The 25485-nt window shown below is 32.9% G+C and overlaps 1 protein-coding gene across 2 annotated transcripts in view; it reads left to right on the plus strand.

The window, feature by feature from the left end:
• Positions 1-25485, plus strand: part of LOC143079189 (uncharacterized) — a 47753-nt gene that overhangs the window by 7103 nt on the left and 15165 nt on the right. The window contains exons 4-6 of one of the 2 annotated variants that reach the window (XM_076254421.1): positions 14116-14273; positions 14895-15222; positions 16011-16234. The exons of the other annotated variant lie outside the window; for it this stretch is intronic. Coding sequence (XP_076110536.1) covers positions 14116-14273; positions 14895-15222; positions 16011-16210 — 686 coding nt within the window. The 3' untranslated portion in view covers positions 16211-16234. Of the gene's footprint in view, positions 1-14115; positions 14274-14894; positions 15223-16010; positions 16235-25485 lie in introns of those variants that run through there. 2 annotated transcript variants of the gene reach the window in all.

Consider the following 25485-nt stretch of genomic DNA (forward strand, 5'->3'; position numbering starts at 1 on the left):
CACAAGAACAAAAAACTTTCGAAGGTTGAGAAATTCAATTATTTGAAAAGTAAAATTGGTGGTGAAGCAAAACAAGCAATATCAGGTTTAAACTTGTCAAATGATAATTACGAAGTTGCAGTTTCAATTTTGCAAGAAAGATTCGGAAACATTCAGGTTGTTATTGATTTACATTATAATGAGATGATTAATTTAGAATCGGCGTCAAACAAAACTTCTTCTCTGAGAAAGTTCATGGATACATTAAATCGTCATCTACGTAGTTTAGAGGTGCTAAAGCAAAATGTGAGCCAAGACATATTCGTATCTATGGTTAAAAGCAAGTTACCAGAGGAAGTTCTTCTTCAGTTAGAAATTCAAAAGGAATCACAAGAAAAATGGACAGTTATGAGTTTATGTGACAAATTACGTGATTATGTGGTTGCGAGAGAAAAGTCTGATAAAAAGGAGACACCCAAAGAACGATCCAACGGAGCGTCAAACGGATCGTCCAATAGAGCGTTCAACGGAGGACAGACATTCCGTCCTAAGAATAAACCTTGGCAGACAAAAAATTCCAGATATCAGAATGGTAATCGAAATGGTCAATTAGTGAATTCAGCTGAAGCTTTAGTGGCAACTACAGGTAGTAAACCAAGTAACATATCTTATTTTGACAAATGTAGATATTGTTATCAACAACATTGGAGTGATGAATGCCCAAAGTATCAAAGTATTGAAGAACGCAAACGACAATTAAAAGGAAGTTGTTATAAATGTCTAAAATATGGACACCAATCAACTGATTGCAAAAGAAACAAAATATGCATCCATTGTAATGAAAAAGATTCTCACCATAGAAGTTTATGTCCTAAGAAATTCAAGTTAAAATTAACCAGTGTTCATTTGTCAGAAGACTACAATAGTAATGTCAACGAAGAATGTGTCAATGGTATAAATTTGGACTCTTATTCTGATGAAGGATGTGAAGTTGTTCATGAAAATGTGTTTATTTCATCTAGTGAAATGGTTTTGATGCAAACAGCTAAAACTAAAATTGGGAATCCTACTAATTCTATGCAACAGGAGACAAGAATTTTATTTGATTCTGGATCCCAGAGGACATATATTTCCCAGAAACTGGCCAACAAACTCAAACTGAAAGGTGAAAAAGAAGAGGAAATAAAACTTATAACATTCGGCAGTGATAAACCGAAAATTGTGAAGACATCTTCAACAAAATTGAACATCAAACTTAACAACGGGAAATTCTTCAGTATTGTCGCCAATATTGTGCCTGTCATTAGTGGAAGTATTCAAAGGAAAAGAATTGATATTTCATCTGTGGAACATTTAAAGCATTTCGTAAAAGATGTCGAACTAGCCGACGATATTCCATTACGAAGTGAGTCTTCTTCAGTAGAATTGTTAATTGGCAATGATTATTATTTGGATTTGATATTGTCTCAGAGAATAGAAATACAACCTGGATTATATTTGCTAGCTTCAAAATTAGGATGGATATTGACAGGAAGATCACAAGAAATGGATGATGAAAAAACTGAATCAGGATTGCTGATCCTTTCAAATACAGGTGATATGATGATGACAAACCATAATACAACTGATTCTTCGGTTTCTGTAATACCAGACATTACAGACCTTTGGAATTTAGATTCAAAAGGAATTACGGAACAAATTGAAAATGTTGGTGATTCAAAGGCCATGGAAACGTTCAAAGAAACCTTACAATATGAAAATATGAGATATTTTGTTAAATGGCCATGGAAAGAAGAAAAATATGAACTACCAGTGAATAGAGAACTTGCCATGGGTCGATTGAAGTCGTGTGTTGCGCGAATGCGAAATAAACCAGAGTTGATGACTCAATATAATTCAGTTATTCAAGATCAGTTAACGAAAGGTATAATTGAATTGGTAGACGAGAAAGGAGTTGATGGAAGAAAACATTTTATTCCACATCACGCAGTTATAACTCCACAGAAATCGACAACTAAGATGAGAATAGTGTATGATGCTTCTGCTAAGATGAACAAGGATGTCAACAGCTTAAACGAGTGTCTATATCGTGGTCCAGTTATGCTTCGCAATCTGTGTGGTATATTAATAAGATTCAGGCTTTACAGAATAGCTATAGTTGCAGATATTGAGAAGGCATTTCTTCAAGTCGGGCTTCAAAACAGCGATCGAGATGTAACAAGATTTTTATGGTTAAAAGATATTGAGAATTTTTCATTGAATAATGAAAATATTCAGGAATTTCGTTTTTGCCGTGTGCCCTTTGGTGTAATATCTAGTCCATTCCTTCTTGCAGCTACCATTGAAAGTCATCTTAACAAGTATAATACGCCTACAGCAGAGCAAATCAGGAATAACATTTATGTGGATAATCTCATTACTGGTGCAAATACCGTAACAGATGCTCTGACACATTACTCAGAATCAAAACAAATATTTAAGGATGCTTCTATGAATCTACGAGAATGGATTTCGAATAGCCAGTCAGTGAATGATTTCATTCTACCTGAAGACAAACCAAAAGTGAATCAAACCAAAGTTCTTGGACATCTTTGGAATATTGAAAATGATACATTATCTGTGAAACATTCTCAGTCGTTTATCAACTCAGGAAACATAACAAAACGGAAGACATTAAAGGAAATATCAGAAGTGTTCGATCCGCTAGGATTATTTTCTCCTATTCTTATAAGGGGTAAGATATTTCTTCAGGATTTATGGAAGAAACACTTACGTTGGGATGACGAATTACAAGGAACGGACTCATTAAAATGGGGTTCTATTCAAGCAGAACTACAACAATTGTCTGAATGCCAAATTTCAAGAAGTATTGGTATTATGACTGGGGATGACAGAGTTCATTATAGGCTTTTGTGTTTTTGTGATGCCTCTGGGAGTGCGTATGCGATCGTCATATATTTGCATCAAACTAGTTCGAAATCTAGTAAGTGTGATCTAATATTTTCCAAATCAAGGTTAGCTCCAGTAAAAGGGATGACTATTCCGAGGCTGGAATTGATGGCTGTTTTGATAGGTGTTAGGTGTTTAGCATTCGTTAAAGGGGAATTAAATGTACCCATTGAAACGATATATCTTTGGACAGACTCTCAGTGTGTTTTAAAGTGGATTTCGACAAAAAAGGATCTTGGTGTATTTGTGAAAAATCGAATAACAGAAATTAAAATTCATAAAGATGTTAAATTCTTGTATGTTTCCACCAAAGAAAATCCAGCAGACGTTGCAACAAGAGGAACTTCGACTAGACTGCTCTGTGACAATAGTCTGTGGTGGCATGGTCCTGAGTGGCTTTTGAGCGACATTCATCAGTGGAAAATATTCACCTGTGAAGATGTGTTAGCTAAACAAGAATATAAATGTGAGTTGAAAGTAGGAAAGAAAACAACAGAAAGTAGTGCGTTGCTCTGTACCAAAGAAATTGAAGGAAATCAGATTGAAACACCGTATGGAATACAGTGCAAAAATTTCTCATCGTATTACAAACTTATACGAGTGACTGCATGGGTTGAGCGATTCATTTCACGAATTAAGAAAATTTCAGTTAAGACTAGTAAAATTTTGACATGCGAGGAACTGAAAATTGCAGAAGAAAAATGGATCAAATTTGTACAAAGGAGGAATTATTCAGATATTTTTAGTGCAATATATGAAAACAAACCAAACAACCTACAGAATCAACTTGGGCTTTTTATATCTGATGATGGTTTTCTACGTTGTAAAGGGAGATTCGAAAATGCAGATTTGAGTGAAGCAGCTAGAATACCGATTCTTCTTCCGCGTGGGGAGGACTTCACGCGTTTGATCATTGAAAGAATACACAAAGACCTCTTTCATAGTGGTGTATCACAAACTCTCAGTAAATTAAGACATAAGTTTTGGATCCCACAAGGTCGTTCCACAGTTAGACAAGTTTTACGACATTGCTTAGTGTGTCGAAGGTTTGAAGGTGGACATTACGGAATGCCTAAGATGCCCCCATTTCCAAGATCTAGAGTATCACAATCCATTCCGTTTGCAAGTACTGGCTTAGATTATCTTGGACCGATTTATGTAAAATATGATGGCGAGAACAAGAAAAGATGGGTATGTTTGTTTACCTGTTTTGTTACACGTGCTATACATTTAGAATTGTTAAATGATATGACAACTGAAGAATTTTTGTACGCATTTAGAAGATTCGTATCAATTCGAGGTGCTCCATGCAATATTCTAAGTGATAATGCAGCCCAGTTCAAGTTGGGGAGTGCAACATTAGATTTAGTTTGGAAGAAAGTGATTAAATGTGATGATGTTCAAAACTATGTGTCTAATGCTGGCATTCGATGGACCTTTATAACGGAATTAGCGCCATGGATGGGAGGTTTTTACGAAAGGCTTGTTGGTGTGGTAAAACGTTCTTTGCGAAAAGTTCTGAAAGGAAGGTTAGTCAGCGACGTTCAAATACTTACAGTTATTAAGGAAACTGAAGCAATTGTTAATGCGAGGCCATTGGTTTACATAGGTGATGATGTGAATTCGAATATTAACCTTACGCCAAGCCACTTTCTCACATTGAACCCAAATATTGGTATTCCAGAAATTGAATATGATATAAATGACCAAAGTTACTCACCTGTTGAAAGTTCAACTGACAAGTTACTTAAGATGTGGAAAAAGGGACAAAAACTTTTGGATTCATTTTGGACAATGTGGAGGGATGAATATTTATTAAGTTTGAGAGAAAGAACTCAGACCAAGTTAAAGTGTGGTAGAGTGAAATCACCATATGCTCCAATCGTTGGAGATGTTGTCATTATTAAAGACAACCTTCCAAGGGGAGTGTGGAAATTAGGAAGACTAGTACAGTTAATTCATAGCAATGATGGTGAGATTAGATCAGCAAAAGTAGTTCTTTCATCAAGAAAAGTTATTAGTCGTCCGTTAAATTTACTATACCCTTTGGAAATTGAAGAAAAAACAAAGGTTGATGAGGAGAATACGTGTCAGAGTGAATCTGCTGAAACAAGACCTGTCAGGAAGTCTGCTGAAAAGGCTAGACGTAAAATCAAAGATTTTTACGGTGAATAATAGTTTGATTACGAGAGACATATATAATTTAACATTGTAAATAATTGTAACAAGAGTGAACTAGAGGAGTTATTTTAGTCTAACGGAGATGTTTAAAATTTACCTGTATGTTTATGTTCTAACGGAGATGTATAAAATTTACCTGTATGTTTATGTTCTAACGGAGATGTATAAAATTTACCTGTATGTTTATGTTCTAACGGAGATGTTTAAATGACTTAACGGAGTCGTTTATGTAACGAATAATGCACGTGAATTTCATGCGCTTTCTCTCAATATTCCTATTTAAAGAAAATGATTTATAAAAGATATCTCACGCCAATAATATACCAACATGTTTGGATGTAATATGTGTACTCGAGAATACAAATATAAAAGAAATCTGACTAGGCATGTGAAAGAAAACCATTCCAAGACCCTTGAACACTGGAATTGCACAGAAGATGGATGTTTTTCTAAATTCATTCGTAAGGAATACCTTTTTAGACATTTAAGTTCTATTCATCAACTTTCAAAAATGGATGCTAGACGTAAAGCTATAGAGGCTAAAAAAGGAGATATTGAAACTCTGGAAAACCAATACTACGAAGACGTAAGTGATGATGATACAATTCTAGATTTGTTACAAGACCTGAGTGACGTTCAAGATATTGGGGGAGATTTTAATATTGATGAATTCTTATCAAGTGATGAAGGTGAAAATTTAAATCATGATGAAAATAATAATATGTGTGAAAATTTGAATGATTGTCTTTCAAGTACTGAAAGTGTAGGCTTAATGGAAACGAAGATGCTTTACGAAGACATTTCATCTCCTGATTCTTTTGAGCACAGTGTCGAAAATAATAATACATATGATGAAGTAATTGTGATAAGTGATGAAGAATACCGTAACAATTCTGAAACTGCTGTAGATATTTCCCATGTGACAACAAAAACACAAACAATCGTACTGACATTTACCAGGACTGTTTCATATATCAATGGAGATGAAGTTTTTTCTGAAGTCGAAACAGAACAACAATATTCTGAACATTATAATTAAAACCCAAATGTCTGGGTCGGGAGTGTCGCGAACCGCGATTTATATTCTTTTCATTTTCATTGTGCTCCATACTTATTATTATGTAATTTACAGATCCGTTCATTGTATTCATAACTCCGTTAATTGTCTATTATTTATGTAATTTATTCACGTGGCATATCTTCAACGGAGAAACGGAGTTGTATTTTGTTTAAAAGAAAAAGATTTGTAATTTGAAATTAGAGTAAAAATAAATGTTATACAGTGATTATGAGTTGTGTCTTAAATAAATTCCAATGATTGTGTTGACAAGGACTTATGCAACAAAAGAAGTTATGGGAACTTTATTGACCTAATCATATATTCCTAATAGTTTCCTGACCTAATCACATATTTTTAAGCTTGAAAAGGTAACCTATTCCAGCAGCACATCTTATTACCTTGTATATATAGGAGGTGGCCCCCTTCCCCTCTCTGATTGAATTCCTAGGTTAATTTCTTATAACAGGTCATTGGTTTGAAGATTTATTTTGCCTCACAGTTTCAATTTTTTTCCTTAATTTTCATAAAGAAAATAAGTTTTTTTAAGAACTTTTTTTTTTTTAAATATAAAAAAAGAGGTAATAATGTATAGGTTTATTCAAATTGGTTTTGTCTTTATAAATGTCTAACAGATATATGTACTTCATTCTATAAAAAATGAATGTCCTAGGTTTCTATAGTGCATGCAAAAAGTAAAATGGCAAAACGAAATACTGTATTCCAAGGTAATTTAAAACATACAGTCCTTTACAAAATGGCAAATTCAAAAGTTCAAACACATCAAACTAAAGGCATGCAACGGTCATATTCCTGGCTTGGTATAGCCTACAGGCACTTCATAAAGAATACTATCAAAGACAAAGACAAAGAGAGTCCCTGACAGGGATGGGGTTGATTACGTTAAAATGTAATCAATTAAATTACAATTACTTTGCTAATAAAATGTAATCGATTACATTATAATTACACCTTATTTCAAATGTAGTTGATTACATAAGATTACTTTTCTTCAAAGTAATCCTGATTACTTTGGATTACTTATGATTACATAATATATTGCAATATCAAAGAATTTCTTATAACTTTTTATCCTAATGAAAAAAATAATTTTGGTGATTTTTTTAGCTCACCTGGCCTAAAAGGCCATGTGAGCTTTTCTCATCACTTGGCGGTCGTCGACGTCGTCGACGTCGTCGTCTGTCGTCGTTAACAATTTTTCAAACATCTTCTCCTCTGAAACTACTGAATGGATTTGGATGAAACTTAAAATGATTGTTCCTTAGATTATCCTGCACAAAGTGTGTGCTTCGATTTTTGATCCGTCAAAAAACATGGCCGCCCTTACTTAAAATAGAACATAGGGGTCAAATGCAGTTTTTGGCTTATATCTCAAAAACGGAAGCATTTAGAGCAAATCTGACAGGGGTAAAAATGTTCATTAGGTCAAGATCTATTAGCCCTGAAATTTTCAGATGAATCAAACAAACCATTGTTGGGTTGCTGCCACTTAATTGGTAATTTTAAGGAAATTTTGCAGTTTTTGGTCATTATCTTGAATATTATTATAGATGAAGATAAACTGTAAACAGCAAAAATGATCAGCAAAGTAAGATCTACAAATAGGTTAATATGACCAAAATTGTCAATTGACCCCTTAAGGGGTAAATGTCCTTTAATGACAATTTTTCACAATTTGTTCATCATATTTGCTAACTTTAAAAAATCTTCTCCTCTGAAACTACTGAATGGATTTGGATGAAACTTAGCATGATAGTTCCTTAGATTATCCTGCACAAAGTGTGTGCTTCGATTTTTGATCCGTCAAAAAACATGGCCGCCCTTACTTTAAATAGAACATAGGGGTCAAATGCAGTTTTTGGCTTATATCTCAAAAACGAAAGCATTTAGAGCAAATCTGACATGGGGTAAAAATGTTCATTAGGTCAAGATCTATCAGCCCTGAAATTTTCAAACGAATCAAACAAACCATTGTTGGGTTGCTGCCACTTAATTGGTAATTTTAAGGAAATTTTGCAGTTTTTGGTCATTATCTTGAATATCATTATAGATAAAGATAAACTGTAAACAGCAAAAATGATCAGCAAAGTAAGATCTACAAATAGGTTAATATGACCAAAATTGTCAATTGACCCCTTAAGGGGTAAATGTCCTTTAATGACAATTTTTCACAATTTGTTCATCATATTTGCTAACTTTAAAAAATCTTCTCCTCTGAAACTACTGAATGGATTTGGATGAAACTTAGCATGATAGTTCCTTAGATTATCCTGCACAAAGTGTGTGCTTCGATTTTTGATCCGTCAAAAAACATGGCCGCCCTTACTTTAAATAGAACATAGGGGTCAAATGCAGTTTTTGGCTTATATCTCAAAAACGAAAGCATTTAGAGCAAATCTGACATGGGGTAAAAATGTTCATTAGGTCAAGATCTATCAGCCCTGAAATTTTCAAACGAATCAAACAAACCATTGTTGGGTTGCTGCCACTTAATTGGTAATTTTAAGGAAATTTTACAGTTTTTGGTCATTATCTTGAATATCATTATAGATAAAGATAAACTGTAAACAGCAAAAATGATCAGCAAAGTAAGATCTACAAATAGGTTAATATGACCAAAATTGTCAATTGACCCCTTAAGGGGTAAATGTCCTTTAATGACAATTTTTCACAATTTGTTCATCATATTTGCTAACTTTAAAAAATCTTCTCCTCTGAAACTACTGAATGGATTTGAATGAAACTTAAAATGATTGTTCCTTAGATTATCCTGCACAAAGTGTGTGCTTCGATTTTTGATCCGTCAAAAAACATGGCCGCCGTTACTTAAAATAGAACATAGGGGTCAAATGCAGTTTTTGGCTTATATCTCAAAAACGGAAGCATTTAGAGCAAATCTGACAGGGGTAAAAATGTTCATTAGGTCAAGATCTATTAGCCCTGAAATTTTCAGATGAATCAAACAAACCATTGTTGGGTTGCTGCCACTTAATTGGTAATTTTAAGGAAATTTTGCAGTTTTTGGTCATTATCTTGAATATTATTATAGATGAAGATAAACTGTAAACAGCAAAAATGATCAGCAAAGTAAGATCTACAAATAGGTTAATATGACCAAAATTGTCAATTGACCCCTTAAGGGGTAAATGTCCTTTAATGACAATTTTTCACAATTTGTTCATCATATTTGCTAACTTTAAAAAATCTTCTCCTCTGAAACTACTTAATGGATTTGGATGAAACTTAGCATGATAGTTCCTTAGATTATCCTGCACAAAGTGTGTGCTTCGATTTTTGATCCGTCAAAAAACATGGCCGCCCTTACTTTAAATAGAACATAGGGGTCAAATGCAGTTTTTGGCTTATATCTCAAAAACGAAAGCATTTAGAGCAAATCTGACATGGGGGTAAAAATGTTCATTAGGTCAAGATCTATCAGCCCTGAAATTTTCAAACGAATCAAACAAACCATTGTTGGGTTGCTGCCACTTAATTGGTAATTTTAAGGAAATTTTGCAGTTTTTGGTCATTATCTTGAATATCATTATAGATAAAGATAAACTGTAAACAGCAAAAATGATCAGCAAAGTAAGATCTACAAATAGGTTAATATGACCAAAATTGTCAATTGACCCCTTAAGGGGTAAATGTCCTTTAATGACAATTTTTCACAATTTGTTCATCATATTTGCTAACTTTAAAAAATCTTCTCCTCTGAAACTACTTAATGGATTTGGATGAAACTTAGCATGATAGTTCCTTAGATTATCCTGCACAAAGTGTGTGCTTCGATTTTTGATCCGTCAAAAAACATGGCCGCCCTTACTTTAAATAGAACATAGGGGTCAATTGCAGTTTTTGGCTTATATCTCAAAAACGAAAGCATTTAGAGCAAATCTGACATGCGGTAAAAATGTTCATTAGGTCAAAATCTATCAGCCCTGAAATTTTCAGACGAATCAAACAAACCATTGTTGGGTTGCTGCCACTTAATTGGTAATTTTAAGGAAATTTTGCAGTTTTTGGTCATTATCTTGAATATCATTATAGATAAAGATACCTGTAAACAGCAAAAATGATCAGCAAAGTAAGATCTACAAATAAGTTAAATATGACCAAAATTTTCAATTGACCCCTTAAGGGGTTATTGTCCTTTAATGACAATTTTTTTCACAATTTGTTCATCATATTTGCTAACTTTAAAAAATCTTCTCCTCTAAAACTACTCAACCAAATTCAACCAAACTTCAACTGAATGATCAGTAGGGTGTATAAAAAGTAAAATCACAAAAATACTGAACTCAGAGGAAAATCAATTCGGAAAGTCCATAATCACATGGCAAAGTCAAATAACAAAACGCATCAAAAACGAATGGACAAGAACTGTCATATTCCTGACTTGGTACAGGCATTTTCAAATGTAGAAAATGGTGGATTGAACCTGGTTTTATAGCTAGCTAAACCTCTCACTTGTATGACAGTCGCATCAAATTCCATTATATAGTCACCGATGCGTGAACAAAACAAACAGACATAATAGGTAAAAATGTCAAAAATAGGGGTACAGCAGTCAACATTGTGTTATCATCTTAATCACTATAAAAACAACAAATGTAACGAAGAAGCACAAAAAGGCATACATCAAATTAACATCCTCATTTTGATTATATTATACGATTATATTTGTCTATGTAAAATGCACCCATCAAGGAAGGAGGGTATGGGTACTGGTGTAAAATTGCGCGTTTGAAATTCGCACAGGTAGACATGAAATAATTTTGTCGTTCAAAGTATGACGGGATGCATAAATACAGTCACGCAAAATAGATATAACAAACACTGACTTAGCAGTTAAAGTAATAATAATAAATAAAATAATAGTGTGGTTCAAAGTATGACGTGATACATAAGTACAGAGTCACGTAAAATGTATATCACAAAAAAAGTTGGTTAACAGTAAAAGTAATATTAATGAATAAAATAATTTTGTCATTCAAAGTATGACAAGATACATAGGTACAGAGTCACATCATAAAATAATTTTGTCATTCAAAGTATGACAAGATACATAGGTACAGAGTCACATCATAAAATAATTATGTCGTTCAAAGTATGATGGGATACATAAGCACAGAGTTACGTCAAAAGGATATCTCAAAAAACAGACAACAGTAAAAGTAATATTAATAAAGACAAATAAAAGAATAATATAACACGTAATTAAGATGATAAACAACGTCAGTACGCAAAATCTATACTTCAAGACCATCGTGTATTATTTGTGAAGTTGATACGGAATATTTATCAACAAGTTCTGGGTACCTTCCGATGAACTTTTTTAGAAAAAGGACGAGACGTTCTTTGACATACCCCTGGTTCATCAACTTTCTGCTCAGACACTGGTGACGTTTTACAAAGTCTGAGTAGGAGCTGCAAGCTCTTGAATACCGAATAAGTTGGGAAATGTATATTCCATATGCAGGTGAAGTTGGTATGTTGCTACTAAGGTGGGGGAAATTGATAATTTCAAAATCAAAATCGTCTCGTTTGTCATAGATTCTGGTACTAAGATGACTGTGTATGTCAAATTCGAGGTATAAGTCTAAAAATGAGGCGGATGAAGCCGTGTCTGTTGTCTCTTTAATTTCTAGTTCTGGTGGATATATCAATGGAACCCAATCAGAAAAGTTAGGATTGTTAATGGAAAGAACATCATCAATATATCTGAAAGTGAAATTAAATAACCTGGCTTCTTTGATCTTCTTGTTTTTGACAAGTGTCTGAAGGAACTCCGATTCATATGAAAACAAGAAGAGGTCAGCAAGGAGAGGCGCGCAGTTCGTTCCCATAGGAATGCCGACAGTTTGTTGAAAAAGTCTACCTCCAAACTCAACAAATATGTTGTCGATAAGAAACTCCAGCATACTGACCACTTGTTCTTTTGTGTAGCAGGTTTTACCTTTTTGTTTGTCACTATTAACGAAATAAAGTTTGTGTTTTATTTTCTATTTTGTCAAAAACATAGGGTGTATAAAATAAAGTTTGTGTTTTATTTTCTATTTTGTCTAAAAACATAGCTTGATATAGGGATAGTGATCCGGCGGCAGAATTGAATAACTATATTTGGTACGTGCGTTCCTTGCAAGGTCCTCATGCCTGTCGGACAGTTTTCACTTGACCTCGACCTCATTTCATGGATCAGTGAACAACGTTAAATTTTCGTGGTCAAGTCCATATCTCAGATACTATAAGCAATAAGTCTAGTAGATATGGTGTATAGAAGAACTGTAAAGTGTACATGTCCAACTGGCAGGTGTCATCTCGCCTTGACCTCATTTTCATGGTTCAGTGGTTATAGTTAAGTTTTTGTGTTTTGGTCTGTTTTTCTTATACTATATGCAATAGGTCTACTAAAATTGGTGTATAGAATGATTTTAAGGTGTACATGTCTAGCTGACAGGTGTCATCTAACCTTGACCTCATTTTCATAATTCAGTGGTCAAAGTTAACTTTTTTAGTTTTGGTCTATTTTTTTAATACTTTATGCATTAGGACAACTATATTTGGTGTATGAAAATATTTTATGATCTATATGTCGGTTACGCAGGTTTTATTTGAACTTGACCTCATTTTCACAGTCCATTGCTAAGTTTTAAGTGTTTGTGTTTTGGTCTCATTTTCTTTATTTATAAACAGTAAGTCATATGTATTTGTAATATTGAAGAATTGTTAGCTGTACATGTTTGCCTGGCATGGTTCAATATGTTCAATAAGGCATTGTTTACCAGGTGAGCGATTCAGGCTCTTGAGAGCCTCTTGTTTTAAAAGCCTTGATTTATTCATCATATTAATTTACAATTTAATATCCCATGTTATATATTACCATTATCCTAAAAGAGACCAACAGCCAAATCATAATTCTAATGCAATTATTTTGTATCAATGGTTCTGATTGGATGCCAGTTAGCGTAAAATTCTCTATCTCCTTGTCTGTAACTAAGGAAGTCGACATTTTGAATTGCTGAATGTATTGACATGTAATTTCTACAATAGTAAGCAAAACACTCACTTGTTGTAGCTAAAAATCTTCTTTTTATCAAATTTTATTACATTCTGAAGCGGCACAAAAGCCAGCAAATGCCAGGTGTTTATGTTTGACGCCGGAAGCATACCTATGACGTCACCTATTGTAGGGACCAAAGAAGATAACATATTTTCGCAGAATTTTCTTTAATGAAGATTTTACACTAAAATAATGATTGAAATTTAATTATGAACTTGTTTTGCATTAGAATAGAGATAACTGTATTGTATTTGAAGCTCTGCGGCCGTCCATCGGTAGTTTTACTGTCGATGGACGTCCTTAGGCAGCAACCATTTGATTTTCTGGGGGGGGGGGGGGGGGGGGGGGCTATGGTTTTTTTTGGAAAAAAAAGTTTGTTTCCAGTTTTTGGAGAAACAAATAATTTGTTTTTGATTCTGAGAAAAAAAAATTGTTTGTTTCACCCTCAGCTGCCACTATATGTAATGCTAAAATTGAAAGAAAAAAATTGTTTTCGACTTGTTGCGAAAAAAATAGATTGTTTTTCGCCGCATGCGAAAAAAAAGTTTGTACAGAAAAAAAAAAACCATAGCCCTCCCCAGAAAATCAAATGGTTGCTGCCTTAAAGCTTCAAATACAATACAGTTATCTCTTAATTATATATGCACTAATACCATGAATGTCAAGAATATTTTATAATTTTTATGTAAACAAAATGCATGTTCGCTATGACTTTGTTGGTAAATTTTTCTGTTTTCTTATCGTGTGCAACACACACAAGCTTGCTATAGAGTTTGTTAAATCAGTTTTATTTTAAACTCCAAATTTTTAAAACATTTCTTTTGATTATGATCAAAGTAATTGAAACAACATTTTGTTTTTACAGAAACAATCTTTTTTCTGGTAGCTGGTTTAATCCTAGAGCCATTGATACTTTTTCTGTTGTATAAATATCTACCATGGAGAAGTGGTGGTCATCAAAGTCACGATGCAAATGTCAGTGATGGTCCAAGTGCACGGCCACAGGTTCATGGTGTACAACATGTAAGTATGTTGTAGAAGAATGGTTGTCATGGTGATCAAATCAATTTAATACTTGTAAATATTGTTTGGTGAAATGGTCATCGAAATTAAGGTACTTCATGTGCATAGCGTGTAAAATAAGTGGTCATGATGACAATACCAATTTAAAAAAAGAGAAGTTACTGTTATGGTGATCTGCTTAATTTACTACATAAAAAGATAGTGCGGCTTACTAGTAACTAAGTTGATTGCATCAATTTACACATGAAGATAGATAGGAGAAATGACTCTTAATTGTTGAGATCAAATTAGGAAAGAAAAAAGTTCCCAGTAGAGTACAAAAAAAAAAGAATTTATTTTTCTGAAACACAAATTTATTTTACTTTTATATTTTTTTAGTGGATTATAAATAGGCCCTCAAACTTTTACAAACTGCAAAGGTTTGTCTGTACTGAGAACTATGTTTATAAAGACATTTGTATCCAATTGCTAAGATTAATCTGAATACACTTGATAAAATATGGGAAATAAGAGAATGTGTCATTATTTATGTTATTATGGCTGGTACATATTATCAATGTCTAGAAGGAAAAAAGTGTATGGCTATTTGGTTTTTGAAAATTAAAATTTTTATTTTAGCAGAACAGGCGGAATACACCAAGAACAATGAATAGTATACTAGATCAGATATGCAGTGGGAACTTGGAGGAATCTGTTTGTATCCTAAGTTTCTATGAAGAAACACAGGACATGCATCGTAGTATATTAACATCGGCATTGCAGCAGAAAGATATTCCAATGAAGCCATTCTTATTACAAGTCGCTGATCCAGATGCATTGTCTATTCCAAGATGTCGCTTTGTTTTTGTATTTGTTGATTTTAATGAAAGAAATGTTATTTTAGAGAACCCTGGCCAAGAACTCGGTGATAAGAAAGTAGTTACTGTCAAGGCTTGTCATAAAATGGGAGGTAAGACAATAAGTATAATCTTACTATACAAACCCTTCTTCAATATTAGCCATTTTCAGAAGGCATGCTTGAAACCATCAGACATTGATTAAAGAACTTTCAAAACAGGGGTCTTACTTATTTTGAACACATTATTCAAAATCTTCAGGGATATGGCATGAAATTAAACTTTGTCTTGATTTTGTTCACAAAATTCCATCCAACTATTGGTTTTTTTTAGTTAAAAAAATCTTAGTTGTACAGATAAACTGGATAGACAAAATTGTCTTTTTTTCTAAATTAAAGAGGTGTTGCACAGATAGCTAGTAGCAGTCACTGTATTTTTTGACATTTTAACTATTATGTCTGTTTGTTTTGATCACACATTGTTGTTAATAAAAAGAAATTCTGTGTGACTCTTATACAAATGAGAGGTTTCGCTAGCTATAAAACCAGGTTTAATCCACCGTTTTCTACATATTCAAGGAAATGTCAGTACTTATTCAGGAATATAACAGTTCGTTTTTCATTTGTTTTGTTTTGTTGTGTTTGAGGTTTAGATTTTGTAATTTGATAAATGACTTTCCGTTTGGAATTTTATCATGGAGTTCTTTATTTTGGGTATTTTACTTTTTCATAGATTTTTTTACCAATTGGTTATTTAAGTGAATGTTAAAAAAAAATGAAATTGGGTATTTTTTTTTCTATCAGACTGCTTAGTCTTAATTGAACAATCTAAAACCAAACATATTCATTATTCATGTTTCAGCTCTTCATTATCTAAAACTGTTTTCTTCTTTCATTCACAGCTGATGTGTTTGTTATATATACAAGAGACAGAGATTCAAGTCGTTTGGGTGACGGCAAGCTGTACAACCAGGACTTGTCAGCCTTTACAAAACATTATCTATTGAAAGAACTGACAGCTAAAAACAGAGGACTTAGTGTATATGAAACATTTTCACCATACCAGAAAAGTCACATCAGGAAAATTGTTCTGAAAAAATGACAAAGTTCTTACTGTTTGTATTTACTAATCAATGTTTTTATTTTTTTTTATGATTGATACATTCAATTTCACAACTGAAATAGTGACCATGCTGTATTGCTATAACTTAGAGGATATTCCAGAAATGACAAAATGAAGGGATCTAGAGGCATTTAATTAAAATATATGGTTGATGGAGCTTATTTGGCTTGAGGCATTAGAACCCATCGGAACCTTCCCACTTTTTTTTTTACGATCAATGCATTTGAATAGGGACATAAAGTTGGACCGTACCCCCTTTTGAAAATGGCTGGATCAGCCCCTGCTGATACACGAATTTTGGCAATTACCTTTCATTTCTGCATTAAATTTACATATTATGAATACTGACTCAATCTTACTCTAGAGTACTATTGTTATATAACTTAAGTAAAATGATTATGAGTTCAAAGACACCTCTGTTCTATTATTACAATGTTTTTAAAGAAAAAAGTCACATATTTTTCATACAGAATTTGAATTTATTTTTATGACATACAAGTTAATATGTTTTTCATTGTGTCTGCAAAAATGTATTTATAGTGAATTATTTGTCATAATATAATAAAGCCTGGAAAATAAAAAAAAACTTGCAACCTTTAAGTCCTCAGTTTCCTTTTTTAGCTCACCTGGCCCAAAGGGCCAAGTGAGCTTTTCTCATCACTTGGCGTCCGGCGTCCGTCGTCCGTCGTCCGTCGTCGTCGTCGTCGTCGTCGTCCGTCGTTAGCTTTTACAAAAATCTTCTCCTCTGAAACTATTGGGCCAATTTTTACCAAACTTGGCCACAATCATTATTAGGGTATCTAGTTTAAAAATTGTGTCCGGTGACCCGGCCAACCAACCAAGATGGCCGGCATGGCTAAAAAAAGAACATAGGGGTAAAATGCAGTTTTTGGCTTATAACTCAAAAACCAAAGCATTTAGAGCAAATCTGACAACGGGTAAAATTGTTAATCAGGTCAAGATCTATCTGCCCTGAAATTTTGAGATGAATCGAAAAACCCTTTGATAGGTTACTGCCCCTGAATTGGTAATTTTAAGGAAATTTTGCTGTTTTTGGTTATTATCTTGAATATTATTATAGATAGAGACAAACTGTAAACAGCAAAAATGTTCAGTAAAGTAAGATCTACAAATAAGTCAACAGGACCAAAATGATCTGTTGACCCCTTTAGGAGTTATTGCCCTTTATAGTCAATTTTTAACCATTTTTCGTAAATCTTAGTCATCTTTTACAAAAATCTTCTCCTCTGAAACTACTGGGCCAAATTAAACCAAACTTGGCCACAATCATCATTGGGGTATGTATTTTAAAAATTGTGTCCCGTGACCTGGCCAACCAACCAAGATGGCCGCCAAGGCTAAAAATAGAACATAGGGGTGAAATGTAGATTTTGGCTTAAAACTCTGAAACCGCAGCCTTTAGAGCAAATCTTACACGGGGTTAAATTGTTTATCAGGTCAAGATCTATCTGCCCCGAAATTTTCAGGTGAATCGGACAACCCGTTGTTGGGTTGCTGCCCCTGAATTGGTAATTTTAAGGAAATTTTGCTGTTTTTGGTTATTGTCTTGAATATTATTATAGATAGAGATAAACTGTAAACAGCAATAATGTTCAGCAAAGTAAGATTTACAAATAAGTCAACATGACCGAAATGGTCAATTGACCCCTAAGGAGTTATTGTCCTTTGTAGTCAATTTTCAACAATTTTTATAAAATTTGTAAATTTTTACTAACATTTTCCACTGAAACTACTGGGCCAAGTTCATTATAGATAGAGATAATTGTAAGCAGCAAGGATGTTCAGTAAAGTAAGATGTACAAACACCTCACCATCACCAAAATACAATTTTGTCATGAATCCATCTGCTTTCTTTGTTTAATAGTCACATAGACCAAGGTGAGCGACACAGGCTCTTTAGAGCCTCTAGTTTGTTTAGCTTGCTTGCTTATATTTATGCATGTTTGCTTAGCTTTTATATTATACATATTATACATGTGTTTTATATATGTGTGTATAGTGCATTTATTTTAATTCTTTATTTTGGTTATATATGCATTAGAATAGAAACAACTGTTACGCAATTGCTTTATAATCTCAATTTGCTGAAAATCCCAGTATCCCTGCAAGAATGTGTATCGCGCATGAATAGATTTCAAAAGTAGTTTCGGAAACATGGTTTATCGAAGTGTAAACCTAGAGAAAAATTCTAATTGACCAATCCAATTCAAGTATTTATAGATATGCAAATGATATAAGAATTATTGAACAATAAATTGCCAGAATACATAGCAGATAAAGCTATGCCATGATAAGTTCTCTTTTCAATAAGATATGGAGTGCTTTGCAGTACATGTAAAATAAAATGTTACTAAGCATTTATTTTTATGTTATGTGATTTGATGGCTATAATATAATTACTAATGCTATGATATTAACATTATACAAATTGAATGTGTAGGAATTATCGTGGAGTACAGATTATGCTTTATCAATTCTTTTTTCTGTTTATCTGTTAAGACAATCTTCTTTGTGCTCTGTGTAATTGTTTAAATCTTTGTAGACTATGGATTTTGATATAAACCATTTCAGAATTATTGCACCAGGATGTTATCATTCTTTTTATAATTAATTGATTATATCTTTTTTTAAATTCCAATTGCAAAGGAGTAGGTTCAGTAAGACCCCATTTTGGCCCCAAAATATAGCAGTTTTGCAAAATTGTGAAAATGTAATCTTTTAGCTATTTATAGGAATGTAGAATGCTTCTGCTACACAAATATGGGCCGTTTTTGACAATACAATGCACATATATTGGGTACTAACATCATTAAGTCATGCTAAATTACTGAAATCTTCACAATTTTAGCATTTTAGTTAAATTTTATACGGTTTCCGTCTTAGATGAAAGTGGCCTCATTCGTGTTCATTCATAATATTAAAATGTAAGTTGCATTTGATGATAATACATAACATATATAAAGATTGAGGATGAACACGGATGCAGCCTCTTTCATTTTTAACAAAAAAGCCTCTGAAAAGTGATGATTTTTTGCATATTTGATAGATTTTTCATATTTTAGCTTGAATCGTAGGGTTTTTAATGACTTAATCAGTTAAAATCTGTCACATACACTAATTGAATCAATTGAAATAGACACTTAAGTGTTTAAAAGGTGTCCAAAATCTTTGGTTAGATGAACCTGATTTGAGGCCAAAATCTGCCCTTACCGTAACTGTACATGTTTAAAAATACAAATGAACTTAAAATAGCTTATCAACAAATAATTCACATTGGCATTATTGAAAAACTCAGTAATTCTGCTTGATTGACTAACCGGTGCATTACGTTTGCGCGCATTACCATTACATTTGCGCGCAAAAATCATTACGTTTGCGCGCAGCTTTTGATTACAATTGCGCGCATTTATTTGACAGGTAAACTCAGGTAAGCTTAGGTAATAATACTTATTCGTTTATAAATGTATTCAATTATTTTACGTAAAAGTACCCTTTCCGTTAGTCTAAGACACCTACTCAGCCACGAGGACTGAGGTGGAAGTGGTATTCCAAGCAGGATACGTCGGTTGCATTATATTCTATCAATACGGAAAGTATAATATCCATCGTATTTTGAAGTTACATGTCTGCTGTTAATTATAACGGTATTTATCATGAACACTTTATATTTTGTCGTAGAAGTTAATATAAGCAATATGTAATTAAAATATATTTTCAAAGTTAATGATTTATCGTCATATTTATTATGAAAATAATAGTCATTATTTTATATTTTTATATAATTTATATTTTATTATATTCCCTTTTTTACCTGAGTTTACCTGTAAGATAAATGCGCGCAAATGTAATCGAAAGTTGCGCGCAAACGTAAAACATTTTAATCCCCAAATGCGCGCAAATGTAATGCGCCCTGACTAACTGTGATTTCAGTTTGATTGTGTTTAATTTTTATACGTGTCCAGTAAAGTATGTGTGCTTTGTTATTAACATTTAAAATTTGAAAATAAAGTTTATTTTATCTTAAGTCTCTTTTTTAGCTCACCTTCCAAAAGCAAATCTTAGCTTTTGTCATCACATGGCGTCCATCGTCTTACGTCTTCGACCGTCGTCATTGTTCGTTGGTTGTAAACTATTTCAACATCTTCTCCTCTGAAACTACTGAACCAATTACAACCAAATTTAATATGAATGATCCTTATGGTATTTAGGATAAAGTTTGTATTTTATTTTGTGTTTAACACCTTACTGCCATTTCAATAGTTTGTTGAGTTAACTCAAATAAGTGAATATGACCAAAATTGTCAATTGACCCGTAAGGAGTTATTTTCCTTTAAGGACAATTTTACACAATTTGGTTATCCTGTGTGTATACGACCGCAAAATTTATTCGTCAGGGTCATTCAAAGACATTTGGTTTCTGGACAATGACTTTTAGGGGTGGAGGGGGTGGTGCTCAATTCGCAACAGTATAGTGTATTGCACAAAAATAAAAAAATGAATAAAAATTCAAATCATATAACCAATAAAAGATCCAAAAAACATTTAAATGGCAATTAAAGCCACTTATTAATATGTACCGGTATAATGATTAAATAAATGTATAGATTATTGTGGTTTTCCTACACATTGATATCGTAAAATATCAGCCGCGAGCCTTAATGTGAATCTTTTTGGCGAGTGAGCGCAGAAAACGAGCCTAAAGTTTCACATTGTGTCGAGCGGCTGACATTTTATGATATACATACGAAGAAAACCTGATTATCTATATATCTTTCTATTACTGGTATTTTTCCACTTCCTTTTGCTAAGACAGTTTTACGCCTGACGTCACTGATAAATTCTTCTCTCACATTGTGACGTCACTGATGTCTGGTCTCATGTTGAAGCCTTGATACAAGAATTATAGAGCGACAGAGCAGGGTGATATAGGCGTAGGGAAGGACCATAAGTTTCATTTTAATATGTTATTCTGATTGGCTAACTGCAATCTCGAGTTATTTCTTAATAAACTTCATTACACAATGAAATTTATCATTCATGATGACACGAAGTCCCACAATCAAGTGCACAGGTAAATCTAATAAAGACTTGATAAAAATCGGGTTTTTTTTATGATCCTAGCTAAAAAATTTAATGATAAGTATTGAATGCTTCTTTTTGTGACTTCATAGAATTGTAAAAAGCCTTGACCATGCACACATTTTTAGAATGAAGCGCAGAAGCGCTTCAAACAAAATGTACTTCGGTCAACACTTTTACACCCGAATGAAGTTACAAAAAGAGGAATTAAATTCTTAATTGAAAAAAGTATTACTGATGAAAGAGTTAAGCAAATCATTATATGTGAGCCATTTAGGTTCCTGAAAGCCTCTTGATATCCAAACTGATGCTACTATAAATGGTTAGAGGTAAAACTGAGGTCCGTTGTTGAAGGTCATATCATTGACCTCTGGATGTCTTTTGTGTTGCTTAGTTGATGTCTTATTAGATTGTTCCCCACATCTCTTTTAATTCACTCACCTGGACCAAAGGCTTAGGGTGGTTTATTGTCATATGTAGCAATTGTTTGTTTAACAGTTAACCTTTTCAACTTCCAAAAAATCTTCTCATATGAAAGTATCAAAACCAATTGCAACCAAACTTGGCCACAATCATCTTTAGACTTAAAATATTCAAAATGTTTCTTTGTAACTGGTTTTGATTTGTTCTTCAAAACTCCGCCAAAGGGCAGTGTCTGGCCTGAATAAGAACGGCTTGATTGTGAAGACGTGTCTATACTCTAAGATCGATTATAAATAATAAGAATTCATGAACCTCAAGAAATCTGACATACAAATAATTGACATTTCTGACGCGAAATTTTCAATTGGCATTTATCCGTTTCAGATCCGTTCATCATCCGTTTTATCCGTTATAAATACGTCCGGTAGAAGTCCGTTTCTCAGCCGTTCAACATCCGTTTTATCCGTTAAACGTCCGGTAGAAGCTTTCGCGTCGATCCGGCCCCACGTCGATCCGGCCCAAGTCGATCCGTCCCACGTCGATCCGGCCCCACGTCGATCCGGCCCAAATGTAAAGTCGATCCGACCCCAATAAAAAAAAATATTTATATAAGGAATAAAAATAAAGATATATATTAAAGTAATTCATAAATGTTTATGATTTTTATTATAATGTTAAAGGTGTACGGTAAAAAAAAAATAAAAAAATATTTTCTTCAGATGAGTATAAAACAACTAGGTTGATTATGTTTTTATTACAAGTTTTCAAGATTATTGGGTATAATTATATTAAAACAATTCAGACATCATCATTAATCAGCAGTAATTAGCGTTTTCTTTCAATTGACTGTGATCCTAACAAGTCTTTATATTATTGTCGAGCCTTCGACTTTAGTCGAAAAAGCGAGACTAAGCGATCCTACATTCCGTCGTCGTCGGCGTCGTCGGCGGCGTCAACAAATATTCACTCTGTGGTTAAAGTTTTTGAAATTTTAATAACTTTCTTAAACTATACTGGATTTCTACCAAACTTTGACAGAAGCTTGTTTATGATCATAAGATAGTATCCAGAAGTAAATTTTGTAAAAATAAAATTCCATTTTTTCCGTATTTTACTATAAATGGACTTAGTTTTTTCTGCGGGGAAACATTACATTCACTCTGTGGTTAAAGTTTTTAGAATTTTAATAACTTTCTTAAACTCTCCTGGGTTTGTACCAAACTTGGACAGAAGCTTGTTTATGATCATAAGATAGTATCCAGAAGTAAATTTTGTAAATAAATAAATCCATTTTTTCCATATTTTACTTTTAAATGGACTTAGATTTTCTGCGGGGAACCATTACATTCACTCTGTGTTTAAAGTTTTTAAAATTTTAATAACTTTCTTAAACTATCCTGGATTTGTACCAAACTTGGACAGAAGCTTATTTATGATCATAAGATTGTATCCAGAAGTAAAGTTTGTAAAAAGATTACTCCGTTTTTTCTGTAATTTACTTTTAAATGGACTTAGATTTTCTTACAATCATAAAATAGTAACAAGAGGAATATTTTATTGATTTTTTTCCTCATTGTTGTTGAGTCATGCGATTTACAGCAAAAATAGGCGAGACACTGGGTTCCGCGGAACCCTTACAAATTTTTATTATTATATTGATATTTTGGGAGGCGACTTTCCTGATATGGAACTTGCGCCCTATTTACACTTATCGTGATTGTTTTTTGGAAGAACAAAAAAAAATCAAAAAAATCTTAGTGTTTCGTGTTTTGTTTACTACACGTGAGTTCTTAAGTTGTGAGTTTTTTTGTTTTTTTTTCCAGTCTTTAATGTGTTGTGGTTTTAATTTTGTAAAAAAAAGTGTTTATTTTGTCGTTCTTGCTTTTGTTTCGTTGCATTGCTAATTACATAGATGATTGCTTTGATGTGTAAGGTAGTAGTAGCTAATAAATATACACAAGTGTATAAATGAATCTTAATGTCCATCGCTGAAGATAGAGATTAGATAATGCTTCCCGATAGCCCGGTGTCAATTATTTAATGAAAAATTGCCAAAAATTATGTATGCGCCAGAAAAAAAGACTGTCGCATACTTTTGTAACCTACATTGGGATTATTTAAAGAAACAAAATATTATATATGAAATTCCCACAGATACCAAGAGACCAGTTTGAGTCATGGTCCCTTTGTTCAGTGAGGATTGTCGTGGTCTGTGTATTGACCCCGACTGCCCTCACTGACCATGAGACCACCGAATAATCAATCTGGTAATCAAATTTTGAACTGTATCCCATTATTGACACCGTGACTTCGGGAACTACTAATACCATACGTTTTGGACCCAGAGATTGGCGTCCTGATGCAAATGAGGCATATTGTGTTTAACTTTGTAGTATAATGAAAGAAACATGTGCGACCAGCAGTATTATTTTCACTTATCTTGCTGCATTTTATTTTTTAAAATCTAAAATAAGTTTAACAAACATTTTATCCATTAACAAGTTTTCTTGTTTTTTTTTTTGTGGGGACAGATCTCAATGAGTTCTTCCTAATGTAGGTAGACCCCTTTTATTTTATGTAAAAAGATAAAATCAAGTTATTGTACAAGTATTATAAAAGTAATACTTTTAGAGTATCATTAAATTTTTACACAATGTTTTAAAATCATCTTTGAACAACGGTACAAAGATATTAATATTTTGAAAACTTAATGCCTGTTTAGCATGAAAATCAGCCAACTCATTGCCTTGTATTCCTACATGACTCGGTATCCATTCAAAAGTTATATTTGTACCTGACTGATACAATGATCTTAGTAAAAAATGAATGTCTAGTAAGAATTGGTTTCTTATCTTGTTTAATGGTATTTTCAGTGCTTGAAGCGCTGATAGAGAGTCTACAAAAATCACAACGTTAAAAGGTAAAAAGTCTTGTAACCATGATATACATAAATAAATTGCTGTCAATTCACACATAAAAATAGAAAGGTGATTGTACAACTTAAATCCCTTGTTGAGCCTGTACATAGACGTAGAGATTGTGTTTGTATCTTATCTAGTATTTTTTTAGTAGATGCAGAGGCTGTATTGTATACCTCACAACCATAGTCTATTTTTGATCTGATTAAAGCAATATAAATTTTTCTTAGAGTATAACTTGTTGCTCCCCATTTCGTTCCCGTTAAAAGTTTCATACAGTTTAAAATTTTTGTACATCTTGTATTAATATACTGAACATGACTATTCCAAGTAAGATGTCTATCAAAAATAATTCCAAGAAATTTAACTTCTTTAACAACTTCTAAAATGTGATTTCCTATTTTTAATACAATATTATTACAATTAGATTTCCTAGCAAAAATAACTGTAACTGTTTTTGAAGGTGAAAGTAAAAAGCCCCAATTTGAGCACCATTTGCTTATACTATTCAAGTCTTCTTGAATTTTTTTCTGTAAAAATTTCAATGATGATCCTGATTTCCAAATTGCCCCATCATCTGCAAATTGTGACATTTCACAATTTTTTAAACAATCTGATATGTCATTAACCATAATATTAAAAAGAGTTGGACTTATACAACTTCCCTGGGGGGTACCATTTTCTAAAACAAAAATATCTGAAAAAGTGTTGTTTATCTTAACCTGTAGTACTCTATCTGAGAGAAAATTATTAACATAAGCAAGCATGTTGCCTTTTTAAGACCCATTTTTTTCATTTTTTTTTTAATAAACC

Source organism: Mytilus galloprovincialis, chromosome 6 (assembly GCF_965363235.1).
Source record: "Mytilus galloprovincialis chromosome 6, xbMytGall1.hap1.1, whole genome shotgun sequence".
Taxonomy (NCBI): domain Eukaryota; kingdom Metazoa; phylum Mollusca; class Bivalvia; order Mytilida; family Mytilidae; genus Mytilus; species Mytilus galloprovincialis.